This window comes from Loxodonta africana, chromosome 11, assembly GCF_030014295.1.
Source record: "Loxodonta africana isolate mLoxAfr1 chromosome 11, mLoxAfr1.hap2, whole genome shotgun sequence".
Lineage (NCBI taxonomy): Eukaryota > Metazoa > Chordata > Mammalia > Proboscidea > Elephantidae > Loxodonta > Loxodonta africana.
The window spans coordinates 106,044,170-106,064,421 of record NC_087352.1 but is presented as its reverse complement, the minus strand read 5'-3'; the positions used below and the strand labels follow the sequence as shown (position 1 = coordinate 106,064,421).

General features: G+C 42.4%; 1 protein-coding gene and 1 long non-coding RNA gene across 5 annotated transcripts in view; one reads left to right on the top strand and one right to left on the bottom strand.

Moving 5' to 3' along the window:
* Nucleotides 1-18,219, top strand: part of AFG3L2 (AFG3 like matrix AAA peptidase subunit 2) — a 52,037-nt gene extending 33,818 nt beyond the window's left edge. For all 3 annotated transcript variants that reach the window (XM_023544000.2, XM_003406389.3, XM_064294746.1), the window contains exons 13-17: nt 4,677-4,787; nt 7,503-7,618; nt 10,537-10,737; nt 12,639-12,833; nt 17,326-18,219. In XM_023544000.2, coding sequence (XP_023399768.1) covers nt 4,677-4,787; nt 7,503-7,618; nt 10,537-10,737; nt 12,639-12,833; nt 17,326-17,568 — 866 coding nt within the window. In that variant the 3' untranslated portion in view covers nt 17,569-18,219. The remainder of the gene's footprint in view (nt 1-4,676; nt 4,788-7,502; nt 7,619-10,536; nt 10,738-12,638; nt 12,834-17,325) is intronic.
* Nucleotides 11,616-18,910, bottom strand: LOC135232876 (uncharacterized). Of its 2 annotated transcripts, none has more exons than XR_010323502.1 (2): nt 18,401-18,910; nt 11,616-18,044 (listed from the first exon to the last, which is right to left on the bottom strand). It is a non-coding gene; the product is annotated as an uncharacterized LOC135232876 (long non-coding RNA). The 2 variants fall into 2 exon arrangements; XR_010323503.1 differs by having other exon boundaries at nt 18,424-18,910.
* Between the last annotated feature and the right edge of the window lie 1,342 nt (nt 18,911-20,252).

Sequence of the window (20,252 nt, the reverse complement as noted above, 5' to 3'; positions counted from 1 at the left end):
TAAACTAACACAAACAGAGGGAGAACAACTAAATAGACCCATAACAAAAGGAGATTGAAAAGGTAATCAAAAAACTCCCAACAAAAAACAGTGCTGGTCCGGACGGCTTCACTGCAGAGTTCTACCAAACTTTCAGAGAAGAGTTAACACCACTACTACTAAAGGTATTTCAGAGCATAGACAAGGATGGAACACTACTAAACTCGTTCCATAAAGCCACCATATCCCTGATAACAAAACCAGGTAAAGATACCACAAGAAAAGAAAATTTGAGACCTATATCCCTCATGAATGTAGATACAAAAATCCTCAACAAAATTCTAGCCAATAGAATGCAGCAACATATCAAAAAAATAATTCACCATGATCAAGTGGGATTCATACCAGGTATGCAGGGATGGTTCAACATTAGAAAAACAAGTAATGTAGTCTACCAAGTAAGTGAAACAAAAGACAAGAATCGCATGATTTTATCAATTGGTGCAGAAAAGGCGTTTGACAGAGTTCAATACTCATTCATGATAAAAACTCTCAGCAAAATAGGAATAGAAGTAAAATTTCTCAACATAATAAACAGCATTTATACAAAGCCAACAGCCAACATCACCCTAAATGGAGAGAGCCTGAAAACATTCCCACTGAGATCAGGAGCCAGACAAGGATACCCTTTATCACCACTCTTATTCAACATTGTGCTGGAGGTCCTAGCCAGAGCAGTTAGGCTAGGTAAAGAAATAAAGAGCATCCAGATTGGCAAGGAAAAAGTAAAAGTATCTCTATTTGCAGATGACATGATCCTATACACAGAAAACCCTAAGGAATCCTCCAGAAAACTACTGAAACTAATAGAAGAGTTCGGCAGAGTATCGGGATACAAGATAAACATACAAAAAATCAGTTGGATTCCTCTACACCAATGAAAAGAACATCAAAGAGGAAATGACCAAATCAATGCCATTTACAGTAGCCCCCAAGAAGATAAAATACTTAGGAATAAATCTTACCAGAGATGTAAAAGACTTATACAAAGAAAACTGCAGTACGCTTCTGCAAGAAACCCAAAGAGACTTACATAAGTGGAAGAACATACCTTGCTTGTGGATAGGAAGACTTAACATTATAAAAATGTCTATTCTACCAAAAGCGCTCTATACTTTTAATCCAATTCCAATCCAAATCCCAAGGCTCTTCTTCAATGAGATGGAGAAATGAATCACCAACTTCATATGGAAGGGAAAGAGGCCCCAGATAAAAAAGGCATTACTGAAAAAAAAGAACAAAGTGGGAGGCCTTACTTTACCACCACAGTAGTCAAAACAGCCTGGTACTGGTACAACAGCAGATACATGGACCAGTGGAACAGAATTGAGAATCCAGACAAAACTCCATCCACATATGAGCAGTTGATATTTGACAAAGGCCCCAAAACAGTTAAATGGGGAAAAGACAGTCTTTTTAACAAATGATGCTGGCATAACTGTATATCCATCTGCAAAAAAATGAAACAAGACGCATACCTCACTCCATGCACAAAAACTTAACTCAAAATGGATCAAAGACCTAAATATAAAATCTAAAATGATAAAGATCATGGAAGAAAAAACAGGGACAACGTTAGGAGCCCTAATACGTGGCATAAACAGTATACAAAGCATTTTAAAGAATGTAGAAGAAAAACTAGATAACTGGGAGCTCCTAAAAATCAAACACTTACGCTCATCCAAAGACTTCACCAAAAGAGTAAAAAGACTACCTACAGACTGGGAAAAAGTTTTTAGCTATGACATTTCTGATCAGTGCCTGATCTCTAAAATCTACGTGATACTGCAAAAACTCAACTGCAAAAAGACAAATAACCCAATTAAAAAATGGGCCAAAGTTATGAATAGACACTAAAGAAGACATTCAGGTAGCTAACAGATGTATGAGGAAATGTTCATGATCATTAGCCATTAGAGAAATGCAGATCAAAACTACAATGAGATTTCATCTCACTCCAAAAAGGCTGGCATTAATCCAAAAAACACAAGATAATAAATGTTGGAGAGGTTGTGGAGAGATTGGAATACTTATACACCGCTGGTGGGAAAGTAAAATGGTACAACCACTTTGGAAATCAATTTGGCGCTTCCTTAAAAAGCCAGAAATAGAAGCACCATACGATCCAGCAGTCCCACTCCTTGGAATATATCCTAGAGAAATAAGAGCCTTTACAGGAACAGAGATATGCACACCCATGTTTATTGTAGCACTGTTTAAAATAGCAGAAAGGTGGAAGTAACCAGGGTGCCCATCGATGGATGAATGGCTAAATAAATTATTGTATATTCACACAATGGAATACTACGCATCCATAAAGAACAATGAGGAGTCTGTGAAACATTTCATAACATAGAGGAACCTGGGAGGCATTATGCTGAGTGAAATTAGTCAGTTGCAAACGGACAAATATTGTATAAGACCACTATTACAAGAACTTGAGAAATAGTTTAAACTGAGAAGAAAACATTCTTTTGTGGCTACGAGGGGGGGAGGGAGGGGGAGGGTAGGAGAGGGACATCCACTAATTAGATAGTAGATAAGAACTATTTTAGGTGAAGGGAAAGACAGTACATAATACAGGGGAGGTCAGCGCAATTGGACTAAACCAAAAGCAAAGAAGTTTCCTGAATAAACTGAATGCTTCGGAGGCCAGCATAGCAGGGGCAGGGGTCTGGGGACCATGGTTTCAGGGGACAGCTAAGTCAATTGGCATAATAAAATCTATTAAGAAAACATTCTGCATCCCACTTTGAAGAGTGGCACCTGGGATCTTAAACGCCAGCAGGCAGCCATCTAAGATGCATCAATTGGTCTCAACCCACCTGGATCCAAGGAGAATGAAGAACACCAAAGACACGAGGCAATTATGAGCCCAAGAGACAGAAGGGGCCACATGAAGCAGCGACTACATCATCCTGAGACCAGAAGACTAGATGATGCCCGGCTACAACCGATGACTGCCATGACAGGGGACAGGACAGGAACCCCTGAGGGAGCAGGAGAGCAGTGGGATGCAGACCCCAAATTCTCCTAAGACCAGACTTAATGGTCTGACTGAGACTAGAAGGACCCTGGTGGTCATGGCCCCTAGACCTTCTGTTGGCCCAGGACAGGAACCATTCCTGAAGCCAGCTCTTCAGACATGGATTGGACTGGACAATGGGTTGGAGAGGGATGCTGGTGAGGAGTGAGCTTCTTGGATCAGGTGGACACTTGAGACTATGTTGGCATCTCCTGCCTGGAGGGGAGATGAGAGGGTGGAGGGGATTAGAAGCTGGTGAAATGGATGCGAAAAGAGAGAGTGGAGGGAGAGAATGGGCTGTCTCATTAGGGGGAGAGTAATTGGAGTGTGTAGCAAGGTGTATATGGGCTTTTGTGTGAGAGACTGACTTGATTTATAATCTTTTACTTAAAGCACAATAAAAATGATTTAAAAAAAAAAAAGAATAATGCTGGTCTCGACATACGTGTCTAGGTTTTTATGTGGACGTATGCTTTCATTTCTCTTAGTTAAGATGCCTAGGAGTGGAATTGCTGGGTCACATGGTAACTCGGTATTTAACACTTTGAGAAACTGCCTACTGTTTCCCCAAGGGGCTGCAGCGTTTTACGTCCCGCCAGCAGCGTGGGAGAATTCCAGTTTCTTCATGTCCTCACCAACAGTTGCTATTGTCTGTGTTTTTATTACAGCCATCTTAGTGGGTGTAAAGTGATATCTCATTTGGTTTTGATTTGCATTTCTCTACTGACTAGTGATATTGAGCATCTTTTTGTACACTTCTTCCAAGTGTTTTTTAATGTAAAATGTGATTCTTCCTCATTCTCTATCTCCCTCCTTCTAAAATAAAAATGAAATAAAAAGGAACATTTGAAAAGAGTAAGAAGTTTATATACAAGCATATGGTCAGAAAAGGATGATCATCTTCAATTTACCAGGGGTCCTGACTTTTTACTTATCTTTAAACCTTGGAATTTATAATGTTTTAATATTTGTTCATTGAGCACATACATTGTATGGTAGTCTATTTGTGGTACCATATTTTTAATCTGAAAAGTTAATTTAAAGAGACCTATGGCTCTAGAAGCCACTCAGCAAGCTTCACAAGTTTAAGTTCAGTCTAACCAAATGTACGAGACTATTTAATGTTTGTTTTCCATTATACGTCAGCATGTTGTCTGATATCCACATAAACCATTTTCCAAACTGAGATGGTGTTAATTAACAGGCCTTTTTAAGTACTTTTAGTTTGTTTTTATGTGAGCTATATTGACTATTAAGTAAATACCTGTTTTTTCACAAGTAATGCACGCACACATACAATGCTTATGAAAACAACATGGTTGGGGGGAACTGTATAAAGTGTGCATTGTTCATATAGAAATACAATAGCCTGTTGTAATTACCTATTTATTACTCATTTTGATATTTGAGTTCCGAGGGCCAGGATTGTACCAGGTTATTGCTGCATGCTAGGACAGCGTAAGGTTAGGAATCAAATTGAATTATATTTACAGAAAACCATTACCTAACCTGTGCCTGGTTGAGAGGTGACTCTTGGCTTGGTCATCTGTAATGCGAGTCATCCGTTTGAGTGGATCTTGGTCTGTGAGCTCGTCTGCTGTTTCTCTTGCAGGAGCTGATGTCGCTAACGTCTGTAACGAAGCTGCTTTGATTGCGGCCAGGCACCTTTCAGACTCCATAGATCAGAAACACTTTGAACAAGCAATTGAACGAGTGATTGGTGGTAAGGCAGCTGAATGTAACTCAAGTCAAAGGGCTGATGAAATGAACTCCAGGAGAGGATTTCTGTGTTTTGGCAAGATGTAGAAGCAAAGAGTAGTATATCCAGCTGTGCAGGGGCCCGCTGTCCCTGCCTGGGGCCTCGAGCGAGCCATCTGCCCTCCCCAAGTTGAGTAGAAATAAGTTATGTCGGGACAGTTCTGACAGACACACATGGGGCTTGAAGCAGTGGCTCACACTCAGCTTCACTCTCGGGCAGCAGGTATCCGGGATTAGAAAAAGTTCACCATCTTTCTACTTCTGAATACTTCATGAGTTAAATGTGCTCTGTGTAGATATTGGTGATGGACATACAAGTTTACCCGACAAGAGCTTACTCTCTGCCAGCAGTGGGGAATGCACGCTGTGTGCTTTCCTTGCTCTCTAAAGAGCTGCTAATTTAATACTCAAGAGAAGAGAATGGCAATTCAGGTCTTTGGGAGTTCAGAGGAGGAAGAGCCCTGGATTGCAGTGGCCAGGCAGAGCTTTGCAAAAGAGGTGGAATTGAAACAAGGCTAACAGGAAAATGGGATGTGGCGTCAAGTGGTGTGTGCAGAAGAGGCTGAAGGTAGCAGTGTAAGAGGCTGAAGGTAGCAGTGTAAAGCAAATAGTTGACAGGTTCCTATGGGCAGGCAAGGCACAGTTGGAAAAAGTTGTTTAAATTTTGGAAAGCCTTGAATGCTAAGCTTTAAAGGCTCTATAAATTTTGTACTGTAGCCAGTATAGAGCTACCAAGGGTTTTTTCCTGAGCCACTGAATAAGGTAATCAGTGCTATTTTAGGGAAGAGAATCTGGGTTTGAGGAGAGGGAATCATCTGGGGGCAGGGACCTTGGAGTCATTATGTGAGATAACAGGGCCTAGCGTGGGCAGTACCTCCGAAAACAGGCAGACAAAAAGCCTGAAGGAAGAGCGGGTGCTCCGGAGGCAGCTGGTTTGGCAGAAAATGAGGGCGAATTTGAGATAGGCAGTGTCCACTGGAGCTGCCTTGCGGCACTCCATGGAGGACAGGCTCTGTAGTCCTCAAGGTTGCTGGTTGGTGAGGATGCTTAGGAACCCCAGTCGTGGCGGGGGGTGGGGGGACCACGTGTGGTAACAGGAAAGTGAGTCGCAGAGTCACCAGGGCTTCTGCGGTTCTGCACTAAAGGTGCATCGGTGGATAAGGAAGTGGCGCTGAGAAGGTTGGGGGATTCAGGACACAAAGGCAAGTTCCTGAAGGAGGTTATTGGCAAGGTCAGGTGATGTGGGATAATGACCTTTGGGTTTGGTAGTGAGACTGTTGAGTATAGAGTACAAAAGCAGATTTATGAGACTCCAGGGAGGGGAGCGGCCAGTGTACCAGTATGCTTAGCGTGGATTAGGTGCTAAACAAGTAAATAATTCTTGAATGAATAAATTAATAGGCCATTTAATCTAGAAGTTTGAAATTGAAAAAGATCTAAGATGATAGAGTTGTTCCTGGAATTAACAGTGACTTCAGAGACAGGTGAACGTTGTGTATTTGCACCTTTTTATGCCAAGGGGATCTTTCAGTGCTTAGTGCAAAAGTGAGAATATGAAAGTGAGCAGAGAATACCAAGTAGCCTGTGGTTTGAGGTAGACAGAAGTTTACCTATCACTGTTCAGCCACTGTAGACTGGAATCCACAAGCAATTGTTTTGTAGTAAGATAGCATACTGAGAAAAAAAAATTCCTGTAATTCTAGGGGGGAATTCTTTGTTTTTTCAGGTAAGAAAGGCTTATCTGTGGAAAACAGGATTTGTTGGCCCATATCCCTGTAACTTCCTACCGTTGTAGCCTGTGTCATGTACTTGACTTGGATTTGTATCATGGGGAACACAGCTTTTTTTCTTTTAATCTTCTAGACTCCTTAATATGTTCTGAGTTGTGAAATTCTCTCAGATGAGTTACCTTAAACACAACAAAACTGCTTTTGTCATGAGCGTGATGATTTGTACTTTGATGAACTATGTAAAAGTCAGTCACAAGTACAAAACTAGGCTCAGAGTATGTCTTTGTCCAGGCCAGAGAAGACTCTTGCTTAGATGAGAGATCCTTCAGTTGTGCAGGTAGATATGCAGCCCCTCACAGGAGCTTTCCCAGATACCGCGTCTCTGCGAAGTGGCCTTCTTAGGTCCACCATGCTGCTTCCCTGGCTGCCCCTTAAGCTCCTGGGTATTTCCAGATCTTTAACTAGCTCACTGCCTTCTCTACTACCGCCAGCCTCCCATCAGGAACACAGAACAGTCAGTCTCCTGTGGCAAGCATCTTTTTTGCCCATTACCTGATAATTCTGTATATTCAGACTGAGCAGCAGTGACCTTTTCAGGATTCTTTTTTTTCTATGAGTTTTATATTTTTTAAATTGAGTTAAGTGCTGGATTTTATTTTGCATTTCTGTTTATTTCCCAGAACAGCATGTGTGGTTCAAAAGAGCAGGAGAATTAGGCAAGCAGCAGGCCTGGGGTGGGATGATGAGTGTGTTTGTGCCTGTAGTTGGGTGTATTCTGAAGTTGACCTTTTTTTTTTATTCTGACCTCGTTTGGGAAGTTTTGAATTGTCATAGGCAGCTAAGTCTCTAAATGGATTCCAGTATTTGTATTTTATACTGTGTTAGTATTATATTACTATCCTTTTATGTCACTGAAACAGTGGTCTTGGTGTTTTGTTATTTTTTGTTAGGTTTAGAGAAGAAAACCCAGGTTCTGCAGCCAGAGGAGAAAAAGACCGTGGCATACCATGAAGCGGGCCATGCGGTTGCAGGCTGGTACCTGGAGCACGCAGACCCACTTTTGAAGGTAAAGCCATGTGTGTTAAACATAAGAGAGCCAGCTGAGCATACGAACAGTGCTTGAGAAGAAAATTGGATTCCCACAAAGGATAAATATATGATGTTTAAATTTAAGGGAATTTGGCAGTTTAACTGGTAGACCACTTACTCCTGAAAAGCAGAAAATGCAGTGGCTTTCTTGTGTGAAGGTTTTTCCTGACCTCCTCGGCTACGGTAGTGGAAAACACTGGCTTTATTATCTAGAGATGGCAGAGGAGAGAGTTCAGGATTTGAAGAATACTGGAAATTTAGTGGGAAAATCCTGGAAGCAAGAAGACTACAGGAGAGGCCCAAATTTGAGTTAAACTGCCCAAATCACTCAGTGATGGCCAAACTGCAGGTGGCCCAGTTGAGACCAGAGGGGCCTCAACCCTGAGAGGCAGAGCTGCATCTGGTGACGCTTCCCAGCTTTCTGATCTTCAACTGAGTGCATTCCTCAAGCCGGTGTAGCGTGGGCAACGGAGAGCAGAAGTCTTACTGACTTAAGATGCCACAGGACAGCCGAAAGTTGGGGGGGGGTCCCCTAAAGCAAGGGAACCAGAGAGGAGGTGGTGTTCAAGTTGCACGAAAAACATCCTAGGGAATCTCCAAAAAAGCCACAAAAACTAGTAAATAAATTTAACAGTGTTGCAGGATTCAAGGCCAGTATACAAAGATCAGTTGTATTTCTGTATATTAGCAATGAACAGTTAGTAAGTGAAATTTTAAAAGTTCAGTTTAATTTACAATAACATCCAAAAACAAAACACTTAGAGAAAGCTTTAACAGAAAATATGTAGGAACTATGCAATGAATTAAAGAAGACCTAAATAAAAATAGAGGTGTACCAGCCTTGTTCATGGAATATTACGATGTCAGCTCTCCCCAGTTGATTTTTGTTTTAGGGAAATTTTTATCTTAATTACAGCAGGGTTTTTTTTTTTTGGTGGAAATTGACAAGCTGAATCTAAAATTTATATGGAAATACAGATGAACTAGAATAGCAAAAATATTTAAGTCAAAGGGATTACACTATTGATTTCAGGTAAGCAATAAAGATCATTGGAACAAAACAGAGTCCAGAAATAAACCTACACACATATTTGTTTCATTGATCTTCAGCAGAGTAATTTAATAGTAATTCAAGGGAAAGGATTGCCTTATCAACAGATAGTTCTGGAACAACTGAATATTCATATTTTAATAAGTGAACAGAGGAAGTATATGAGAACTCTACTTTCTGCACAGTTTTTCTGTAAGCCTAAAACTGCTCTAAAACGCCTGTTTTTTAAAAAAAAAGGTGAACATTGACCTTTCCCTCACACCATCTACAAAAAATTAACTTGAAATATAAGAGCTAAAACTATATAACTTCTGGAAAAAAATCTTTGTGACCTTCAGTAGGTGAAAATTTCTTCGGACACAAAAAGCATGAACCATACAAGAAAAAGTTGATAAATGAAATCTCATCAAAATTAATAACTTTTTGCTCTTTGAAACACATTGTCAAGGAAATGAAAAGGCAAGCAGCACACTGAGAAATACCTGCAGTGCAGATATATGACAAAGGACTTGTATCTAAAATATGTAAAGTATTCTTAAAACTCAGAAGAAAACAAGATGTGAACAGATACTTCACACAAGAAGGTACATGCACATGAAAATACTCAGCCCCCTCAGTCACCAGGGAAATGCAGATTAAAACCATAATGAGGTGCCACCATACAAGTTAACATTTAAAAGACGTGTTGGTCAGGATGTCCAACAGCTGGAATTTGTACGTTGCTGATGGGAATGTAAAATGGTACAACTATATTGGAAAACATTTTGGCCGATTCTTTCGAAGATTAACATTTCTGTACCACCAAGCGGTCTCACTCCTAGAGAAATGAAAACATATCCACACAAAGACTTTTACTGCTTTGTTCATAAAAGCAAAGAACTGAAACCAATCCTCATGCCCATCAATAATGAAACGGATGAAGAACTTTTGGAAATTTGTTCATATAAGGGAATGCTATATTTTAATGCATATTTATATATATATATATATATTTAATATATTTATATATATAATTTATATTTTAATGCATATAATGCAATAAAAATGAACGGACTGTTAATACACACAACAGTATAAATGAATCTCAAAAACAGTGACAGAAACCAGACACAAAAAAGTACATACTGTGTGATTTTATTTGTGGGCAGTTCTACAAATTCCAAACTCATCTATAGGGATCGCTTAGCAGTTGCCTGTGGTTGAAGGTTAGGGAACGATTGACAACCAAGGGGCCTGAGGGAACTTTGGGGGAATAACACAAGTGTTTTGTGTCTTTATTGTGGCAGGGGCTTACGTTTGTCAAAACTCATCAAACTGTATATTTAAAATGGGTACATTTTATTATATGTAAGTCATTTTTCAAAGTTGATTTTTTTTTTTTTCTTTTTTAAAGGAATTTACTCAGCTACTAAAAGAGGAATAGAAAAAAAAATGAAGGCAGGTAAAAGCTGCCCTGGCACCTTGGCCTGCTTTTTCCTTCCCTCACTAAGAAAGGCGTGGCTGTGTCTGAGACCAAGTGTAAACCTGTCTGCACAGCTTGCGATCGGCCAACACGGGCTCCCACCTGGGACAGGCGTGGCTCACCAGTGGTCCTGTGGCCACCACTGAATAATTTCAGTTGAGTTTTACAAAAAGACAGGAAATATTTTATAGAACTCCAAGGTTATGTTGTCTTAAGAGCAAATACAGATGTCTTCTAGCCAAGGCCGGTGGGTTGCCAGCCACTGTGGCAAGCTCAGTCTACTGAAAAGCTGGTTCAGTGAGTTTTTCTATGTACATGAAAACATTGTAATCAGATCTACACTTGGTGGTGCGGTCTTCGTTTGTGTGTTTTCTATTACTAGGTATCCATCATCCCACGCGGCAAAGGATTAGGTTATGCTCAGTATTTACCGAAAGAACAATACCTGTACACCAAAGAGCAGCTCTTGGATAGGATGTGCATGACCTTAGGCGGCCGAGTGTCAGAGGAAATCTTCTTTGGAAGAATTACAACTGGTGCTCAAGATGACTTGAGAAAAGTAACCCAGAGTGCATATGCCCAAGTAAGTGTGTGAAGCAGTGTTTCTTCCTCCTTTTCAAGATTGCGTGAGAAATTGACATTCTTGAAATAGCCCTGAAACAATAGTATTGTGTTTGACTGGTTTAGGCGTTCTAGGCAGATTATTTTGTAAAAGAAATAAATTTTACTGCAGTCAGAACTTATGAAAATAAGCCTTATTTTTGTAGTACAGTGTTGAAAGTTTATTTCCTAAGAGTATACAAAGCATTGGGGAGTTAATTGCTTTAAAAAAAAAAAAAAGTACATAAAGCATATATGTAGTTAATATGTAATTATAAACCTGTGTAATCTCAATAGAACGTTGGCAGTACATTGGAATCTCTGAAAGTGCCTTTCCCTTACCACACACCCCTCCCTTCCTGCTGTAAGTAACCACTGTTCTGCCTCTGTTATGATTTCCTTGTTTTCTTTAAGTTTTACCACTATGCCATAAATAATACATCCCCAAACGATATAGATTTACTGTCTTTGAACTTGATACAAATGACATAGCTCTTCTTTGCCTATTTTCTGTATCTGTCACTTTCTCAAATCCTTTTTAAAGCTTTGTATTTTAAAAAGAAACTATCAAGTCGTATCGCATTTTACCTTCTGTTTCTCTTAAGGCATTGTTTGTTGGGATTATTTGCTGTTGTGTTCTTGCTAGTTGAATCTTCATTTCTAAAATAGTTTTTCTTTTATATCTAATTCTTCTTGAGTTCTAGCATCCATCTAACTTCTAATTATGACTTACGTTCTTTCATGTTTTCTGTTGTTTTCCTAATTTCTTTTAGTCTTTCTTGAAATAGTAGGTTACAGTTTTCCTCAGTTTTATGGACTTGCCTTTCCCTCCTGCTTTTTCTTCCTTTTTTCTCATAATGACTTTATAAGGGATTTTTCTGTTGCATTTTTTTTTTTAATTTTATTGTGGCAAAACATATATAATAAAAAGTTTGCCATTTTAACCACTTTTTAAGTGTAGAGCTCAGGGACGTGACCTTCACTGTGTTATACAGCCATCACCACAGTCCACTTCCCGAAGTTTCCCGTCACTCCCAGCACACTCAGTGCCGCTTCCGCAGTGACACCTGTTCCCTCCTCCCCCAGTTCCTAGCAACTACTAATTATCTGTTGCTCATTTGACGTGAGGAGGAAGGAGTGGTTAGGACAGCTTTTCTAATTTCATGGCTTCAGAGTTCCTTTTTCTGTTTACGTGAAGTGTTCAGCACAGCTTCCTGCTCAGTCTTCTTTCTGCTCCTCTTCCCCACTTTTGTCTGGATCTTCCCTCGTCTAGTCAATTCAGATTTTACTTCCAGCAGTTTCTTCTAATGTGAGGCTTTGTCTAGAAGGGAGCTTTGTCTGGTTAGTTTTTAAGAGTTCCCAGGGTCCAGTCTCCTCAGACCTTCCCATGAGCTTCACCCTATAGACTCAGTGGTCTGCAGGATGCAGAGCCCTTCTAGCTCCAGTTGGCCTTACACGGGCGTGCCACACTTCCTAGAAAGAACGGTTGGCTGTTTCGGGCTTCTTTTCTTCTCAGGTCTGTCAAGTCTTGCTTCTCCTTTCCTTCCCGTTGTACAAATAGTAACATCATGCAGGCCTTATAGCTGTTGGTGACTTGTCCCCACTCGTTTGTCACCTAATGTTGTTGTAGATGTCTGTGGTTTTCTGGTTTTGCTTTCCTAGTTGAGTTTAAAACACTATGCCATTGCTGCCACCGTCTACACAGACTACCCTTGTCTGTGTAGCTGACTCAAGGCCACCATGTAGATATTTCCAGGTTAAAGAGTAGTAGTAGTGAAGTATGTGAATTTGATGTCATTTTAAAGACTTACTGCCATTTTATAAAAATATACTGACCAGTCAAGAAAAATGGATGCCCACCACTAACCATATATTCTTTTTCAGATTGTTCAGTTTGGCATGAATGAAAAAGTGGGACAAATTTCCTTTGACCTCGCCCGTCAGGGGGACATGGTGTTGGAGAAACCTTACAGTGAAGCCACCGCAAGACTGATAGATGATGAAGTACGAATACTTATTAATGATGCTTACAAAAGAACAGTAGCGCTTCTCACGGAAAAGAAAGCTGACGTGGAGAAGGTAGGTGTGGTCATATGACTAATTCTCTACCAGGTGTTGCAGGAAAAGAGTAAAGTGATGACTGGATATTTTGGTTGGTTTATCAGAGCTTCCCCTCTGGCCAGCTCTTGGACTCAGTGATACTGGAGTTTCAGTGCCAGCTCTTGTCTCAGCGAAGTGCATGGTGAGCACAAGCGGACACAGCCCCAGCCTTGGTGGCATGGCGTCAGCCGCGAGTAGGGGTGAAGTCTCTTAACAGCCGCAGCATAAACAGCAGTGAGAAAAGCACTGTTCCCCACCGAGTGTTCCACCAGAGCTGTAATAGGGAGTTCAGCTGATTGATTGGAGCTTACTGTTGTTTTTCACCTCCAGAATAAATGGTAGTGAAAGATGAAGAGGCAGAATAGAATTAGCCACAAATGAGGTAACTAGGGAGTAAAATTTGGCTTGAGTATGCTCCAACGTGGATAAACGTGCCTGCTGGTTTTCGTTATTGCGTCTCACTGATAGCACCTATGAGAAGGGAGGGTTCTCGCTGAACCGACTGGAGTTCTTGCAGCCAGTGAACCAGCTCCTCAGGATTTACACAGCAAAAGTGGAGTTTTTGTTCTTTGGACATTCCACACTCTAATGAGAAAAACACAATTGGAAAAGCCACTTATAAAGGATAGACTCAAGTAAAAGCATATTCTAAGATACATTATTCAATCAGCAAGTCTTCAGACAAGCTGCCGTGAGCCTGCCCTGGCGTCTTCTCAAAACTCACTGTCTAACTGGCAAGAGAGCTGGTCCACTGAAACACACTGAGGAATGCAGCAGGAGCCAGAGTGGTGTAAAAACGGTATGGAGGCGACGTCTGACCTCCTCTGACTTCACCAGGGGAAAAGAGAATCAGGATCAACAGCCCAAGGCTGATTCCTGTGAGGCGGAATCCAGACATGCCTCCTCTCTCTGCCGTCTTTACCAATTCTGATATCACTGTGTCTCCTACGGCACTCTTAGTGCTCTGTTGTGTTTGATAGTTCGTTGCAATGGCCACACACAACTCACAGATGATACTTAGGATTATAGGGTTTATTGGGGAAGTTACAAGTTACAATTCAGGTTCAGGAACACTCAGGATGCAGTTCCTCCATCAGGATAGCCTGTTCTCAGCCGTGTTGCAGGCAGGCCTCTCTCTGACCCTCGGCTGCTGCCCCACTTCAGCAAGTGTTACAAAGCTCTTTTAGGTCTGCCAGTAAGTGCCCAGAGGGACCCCACTCCACCAGTAAGCTGTGGCCCAGAGGCATTCAGCTCTGGCTCTGTGGATTGGCAAACCTAGCCCCACTAAGGGTCCCGAGGCACCCTATTCTGCCAGCAAGCCTCCTACCCGAAGGCACTCAGGAAGCCCACCGTGCTATTTCCTGCTGCTGGTCTCTCCTGCTGCCATTTCTCTGCTACCACTTCTCGCCGTCTTCCATCTTAAAGCTCTGGCTCTCTCTTTTGGTTGCCTGGTTTCAAAAGTGTCTCAGCACAAGGTCCAAAGGACATGCTTCACTCTTGGCTCCCCGGTGGTGGTAGGATCCTCTCTTTGCCGCCTCTGGGATGGCTCATTTTAAGCCTGTGGGATGGCAAAACTGACCAATACCTTTGGTGGCCCACAATTACCTTATGTACACAGTCCCACCCAATCACTTGGGTGGAAGTTTCAAGACCACGGCAGGAAAGGCCACACAAAAGCAGCCCATCACGCTGCAAGTGGTCAGAGAAGGCTCTGTAAGGACGGATAAGATAGGGCTTAAATTTTACCTTGAAATTGATCAGGGTAGAACATGTAAAGGAAAGGAGCCTGCGGTGTGGAGGCCTGAGAGCAGACACGTGTGTATAGTGGAGACGGCAGGACCGGGGTGCCTGCCTGGAGCTGACAGTGAAGGGTGGTTGGCCTGGATTATGAAGAGCCTCAAAAGCTAAGCAGAAAACACAGTATTAGAAATAGACCCATACCCATTCTGCCCCATAGGGTTTTCAAGGAGCACCTGGTAGATTTGAACTGCTGACCTTTTGGTTAGCAGCCGTAGCTCTTAACCACTATGCCACCAGGGATTAGAAATAGAATTGACCTTAAAAATTATCTAATCTGGCCCCCTTGTGTTAATTGGGAGTCCTTAAGGAATTGTGAGTAGAAATGATGAAACGTTCATTGTGCAAACAGATGTGTGTGGCAGCAGTGTGCCATTCTGTTAGCGTGGAAAACACTGGACAAACAGGCCAGCTCAGACATTCCTGAGATGATACCCGTGGCGGCAGTGGAAATAAAAAGGCAGAGGCGGATCTAAAAAACAAGACTTACTGATTAAATAGAAGAGAAAAAAGACCTCAGGATGACCCCAAGACTTGGACGATGGCAGACGTGGGCTGGCGGAGGGCAGGAGAGGTAGGCAGGGCTCAGTGGGATACCCAGGAGGGGGTGAGCAGTGGGCATTTGCAAATGGAATATGGATAGGAGGTCCAGGCCTAGGCAAAGATCTGTTTATGGTCCCGTATAGCCATTTGTTGAAGACAAAGAAGCTGTGAGAGACAGCAGCAGAGCACTCACTCTGGATGACCAGCTCTGTGAGAGCAAAGAGTGTGTGTGAAATTTCTCAAAGTAGGGATTCTCCTTGCGTGTAATAGATGCTCACATGTATCCAGGGAATATAACCCAGTTATCGTGCTCCTTCCATATTTATAATGCATGTGATGACAACATTTGGCAACGAAATACCTGTTGAAAGGTAATTGCTTTAACATAGTGAGGTTCTTGAAACACTGAAGAATTGTGAACTTTCTGGTCCATCAGAGAAAATTATATTTAAAAAGTTACCTCTCTTTTTTTAGTAGTTATCTACAACTGTGTAAGTGTGTATGTGTGCACGTAAATACATATATATGGTTAGGCAAATTGAGAATTAAAGATGTCTAAGAAGGAATTAAAAACATTTTGTTACTCCAGATCTTATGTCTGTAAACAATGTATTTAAAAAACTAGAGCATTTTAGTATTCTCATTGTTTTTTGAAGAATCCTTACCTCTTAGAAATGTACAAAAACGTATATGAATAAATGGTATGACATCTGAGATCTTCTTCAAAATAATCCAAGGAGTAGATAAAATAAAAATGGCTCTAAGTTGATACTTGTTGATAATGGGTACATGGGGATTGGTTATCCTTTCTGCTTTTGTGCATACTGGAAATACTCGATAATAGTTTTTAAAAATTGAAAAGAAGAAAAGTTGAGTTATAGGCAGTCCCCAGGTTATGAATGAGATCCGTTCTTAACTGTCTTTAAGTCGAATTTGTAGGTAAGTGGAACAGGTGTATACGGTTCTTACCCAGCTTTACTTTAGTGCAGGAAGAGGCTCGAAGCCTTTGCAGTGATACAAGAGCTGCAGGTGATTGGGGTGAAGAATCTCTTTGGAGTAGGTAGTTTCACAGTGAGAGCAAATGCACATAACATGAAAGGGCAAGTGCGGGTTGTCCATAGTCCGACGTTCGAAACCTGAGGACTGCCTGTATTTTATGTCTTTAAAAACATAGCTCTTAATGTAAACTACAGATGTGTTGAATTTCTAACATTATTTCTTCCACTGTCTTTGGAACTAAATCCATTTATGAGATAATTCATAATTTAAACTGCTTAGTTTCTTTACAGCAGTCAGGTGACCTAACGTGAACACCCTTACCTGCTCTCCTGACACCATAGCTTGCCTCCACAGACATAACTGGTCAGGTGTCCCCTTTGCTGTGGCCTGCTAAAATACATAGTTCTTCTGTAACAAATGAATAGAACTTCAAGAGAACGTATTTTGGTATTAACCTTCCTTTTGTATCTCTGCCCTTGTTTGTCTTTATTCTTTTTCAGCTTTTTTTTTTTTTTTTTCTGTTCACTCCGTTTCTATCCTTTCCCCAGCCTGCCTCCCATAACCACGTTTATTTCTTACACATCCTTCCTAAGAGTTCTGCTGCTAACCAAAAGGTCGGCAGCTCGATCGAGTCCACCAGCCACTCCTTGGAAACCCTATGGGGCAATTCTGCTCTTTCCTGTAGGGTCGCTATGACTTGGAATTGACTCAGCATCAGCGAGCTTGATTTACTACATCCTTCCAGAATTTCCTTAGGTATAGATAAACACAGATAACATTCTTTCCTCCTTTTAAAATAAAATGTAGCACACTATACACATTGTAGATCTTGCTTTTTTCATTTAAGTCTGTATCTTTGGTATATATATAGAACAAAGAGAGCCTCCACATTCTTTATTACAGTTCATAGCTGTTCACTGTGTGGATGTACCAGTCCTTTGTTGGTGTACATTTTTGTTTACGGTGTTTTATGCATCTTTCTTTAAAATGGTGTAACCTAATGTATGAGACATCTTCTTGAGTGATCTTAAATCCTTACTTGGAATGGGGTGGGCTATAAAGGAAAATACTGTTACCTCTGAGTAGACATTTACTGAGTAACTATATTTAATGAAAATTGTTCATATTTCAGGTTGCTCTTCTATTGCTAGAAAAAGAAGTATTAGATAAGAATGATATGGTTGAACTTTTGGGCCCCAGACCTTTTGTGGAAAAATCTACTTACGAGGAATTTGTGGAAGGAACTGGCAGCTTGGACGAGGACACCTCACTCCCAGAGGGCCTGAAGGATTGGAACAGAGAGCGTGAGAAGAAGAAAGAGGAGCCCATGGATGAGCAAGTGGCCAACCAGATCAAAGGAGACATGCCCTTCTAATTGTCTGTGTTAGGGTTTCAGTTTGCACATTATTTCAACTTTGGCTTTCTCAGAAGAAGGAGAACACTGCTATGTTGATTTTTAACCAACTAAAAAATCAGCTGACTCAGGTGAAGTGGTGGGAAGAGTGGTATTTAATCCTCCACCTCCGAGTTGCCGTGGGGATGGCAGTGGGACTTTCGGAAGGCACTGAGGGAAACACAGGCTGCCCTCAGCCTCATTGGGCTCTCGGTACAGCGGCAGACAACTCGAGACCAGTGCCCTGGAGCGCTGGTTTTTCTCGGACCCACAGGAAGGCCTGCTGCTGAGCAGATGTTGGGAAGTGAACATGTGAAGTCTTGACTACCTGAGAGCTCCTTCTCTCTCCATGGCCACTCTTCATTCCTTTTCCCTTCAGTTTCAGTTTTCTGTCTCCATGGCCACTCTTCATTCCTTCTCCCTTCAGTTTCCCTCTGCAGATGCAGGGGACCCCGGGGCTGTGAAATTAAATTCAAATTCTGATAAGAATATTCTAATTTGATTTAATATTTTAAAGATTGAATCCTGATCACTTGTTGCTGTTTTAATGGAATGGTTTTCTACAAAGAGCTGTAACATATTGAAAAATAGGATTGTATTGTATAAATATGGCTTCATTACATCAAGATAAAATGTAAACGATGTCTTTTTTTTCCCCTGAACACACAAAGGGTTATTGTTTATGCTTAGGATACTTCTGAGAAAATACATGGCAAAGAATTAAGTGTTCCTGCTTTTTGGAGGGAACCCTTTTCTCATCAGCTCCCACAAGAGGGTTAATGGGTCTAGATTCTTGCGTCCTGGACTGACATACCAGACTCTGGATATAACACGTACACGATGCACCGGGAGTCGGTGGGTGTAAGGATCCAGGGCGACGGTGTCAGGTTAACCCTCACTGACCAGTCACGAGCAGGCTTTCCCCACAGGCTGGGTCTAGGGTTGATGAGTAATCATGGCAAGTTGGGGCTGTTCCAGACTGTCCCCCAGGGTCCAGGAAGGAAGAGTGAGGCTGAGGTGTTGAGGCCCTGCGGCAGTGGTTTCCTGCAGCTTCTCAGTAAAGTAGTCGGAACCATCAACTCCCACTTGCCGCTCCCAGAAGGGAGCTGTGGAATCCACGGTCATGAAAACAGTGCAGGACCAGGCACACGTGAGGACGCCATGAGGCAGAGCCGACTTGACGGCAGCAGCAACAAGAGGTGTAACTGGCATAGTTGCAGAAAAGGACCCTCTGCTAGTAGTCTACAGAAGTACCATGACTGCCTGGCTTCCTCGTAGGACAGGTTTAGGAAGCAGTTCAATGAAGAATTGTTTTAAAACTAAGATTTACCTAGTCATGAGGCATTGGTGGTTCGTTGGTAGAATTCTTGCCTTCCGCGTAGGAGACCCAGTTTAGTTCCCGGCCAGTCCTCCACCTGTCCTTCATTGGAGGCTTGCATGTTACTCTGATGCTGAACAGGTTTCAGCGGAGCTTCCAGACTAGAAGAAAGGATCTACTTCCAAAAATCAGCTAGTGAGAACCCTATAGAGCACAACAGTCCAGTCCACAGCCAGTCATGGGGCTGGTGCAGGACCAGGCAGTGTTTTGGTTCATGTGTATGGGGTCGCCATGAGTTGGGGATGTAGGGTGGTTTCTCCACAGCACTGTAAGATTAAGAGATGCTCTTTCTCCCCACCTGCGCTTCTGCAAGGAAAAGGTGCTGCCTGGACTCTGGTGGGCCTGGCCGGGCCCTCTGTGGACTAGGCGAGCTGTACCAGTAAGACAGGTGACAGCCCTGCATACAAGACTTGCTGAGGGTGACCCATGTCCCCCTGCACTGCACTGAGCCAAGCTGCACTCGAGCTCTGGCGGCTTAGATGGTCTGAGACAGCAGCTTAGGCTTGGTGGTTTTCCTCTGCTCCAGGGAGAGCGATAAGGCCTTTGCCCGCCCACTGTGAGGGCTGTGGAGCCCAGCACTGGCACTCACCACACTCATCTTTTCCTCTCCTCCAAGATAAACCGAGATTCACATGTTTTCCAGTTAGAACATGGATGGTGAGCTGATTTTTATTTTTACTGTAACCTCACAGAACAGCTGAGTTCTGCAAAGGGGACCTGCTGTCACGCTGGTATCCAGTCCTGCTGCTGGCTCAGTCTTGCCCAGGCCGGGGGTTGGAGTGCTGAGTCATCACACACTGGTGCAGGCCAGGGAGCACCGCGGTGCCAGGCAAGGGTACGCCGTGGGCAGCCTGGGTCTGTGACTCCACATGAGAAACGACCATTCTTACTCTGCAGCACAGTTCAGAGGGGTTCTGCTCAGCAGCTCACTGGGGCCAACTGCCACCACCTTGAAGGGGGAATCAGGGTTCCTTGAGGCAGCTGGGGCAAAGCAGGGGAGTCACCAGCACCATGTACACACGTCCACCTGGAAATGACATGCCACTCATATATTTTTTTTTTTTTTTTGGCTAAAGCAGTCACATGCTCACAACTAGCTTTTAGGGGGCAGAGGGACAGAATCAGGAACTAGTGAACAGCAGCTTCCTGGGGACTGTGTTTGGCAAGGCCTTGTTGAAGATGTGACTGTTTCTCAAAACTATAACGTGATTAGTTACACCAGAAGAAAGCCCCATAGCCTTCAGTCTGGGCTCAATCGGTCTAGCTGCTCACAGAGGCACAGCATCTC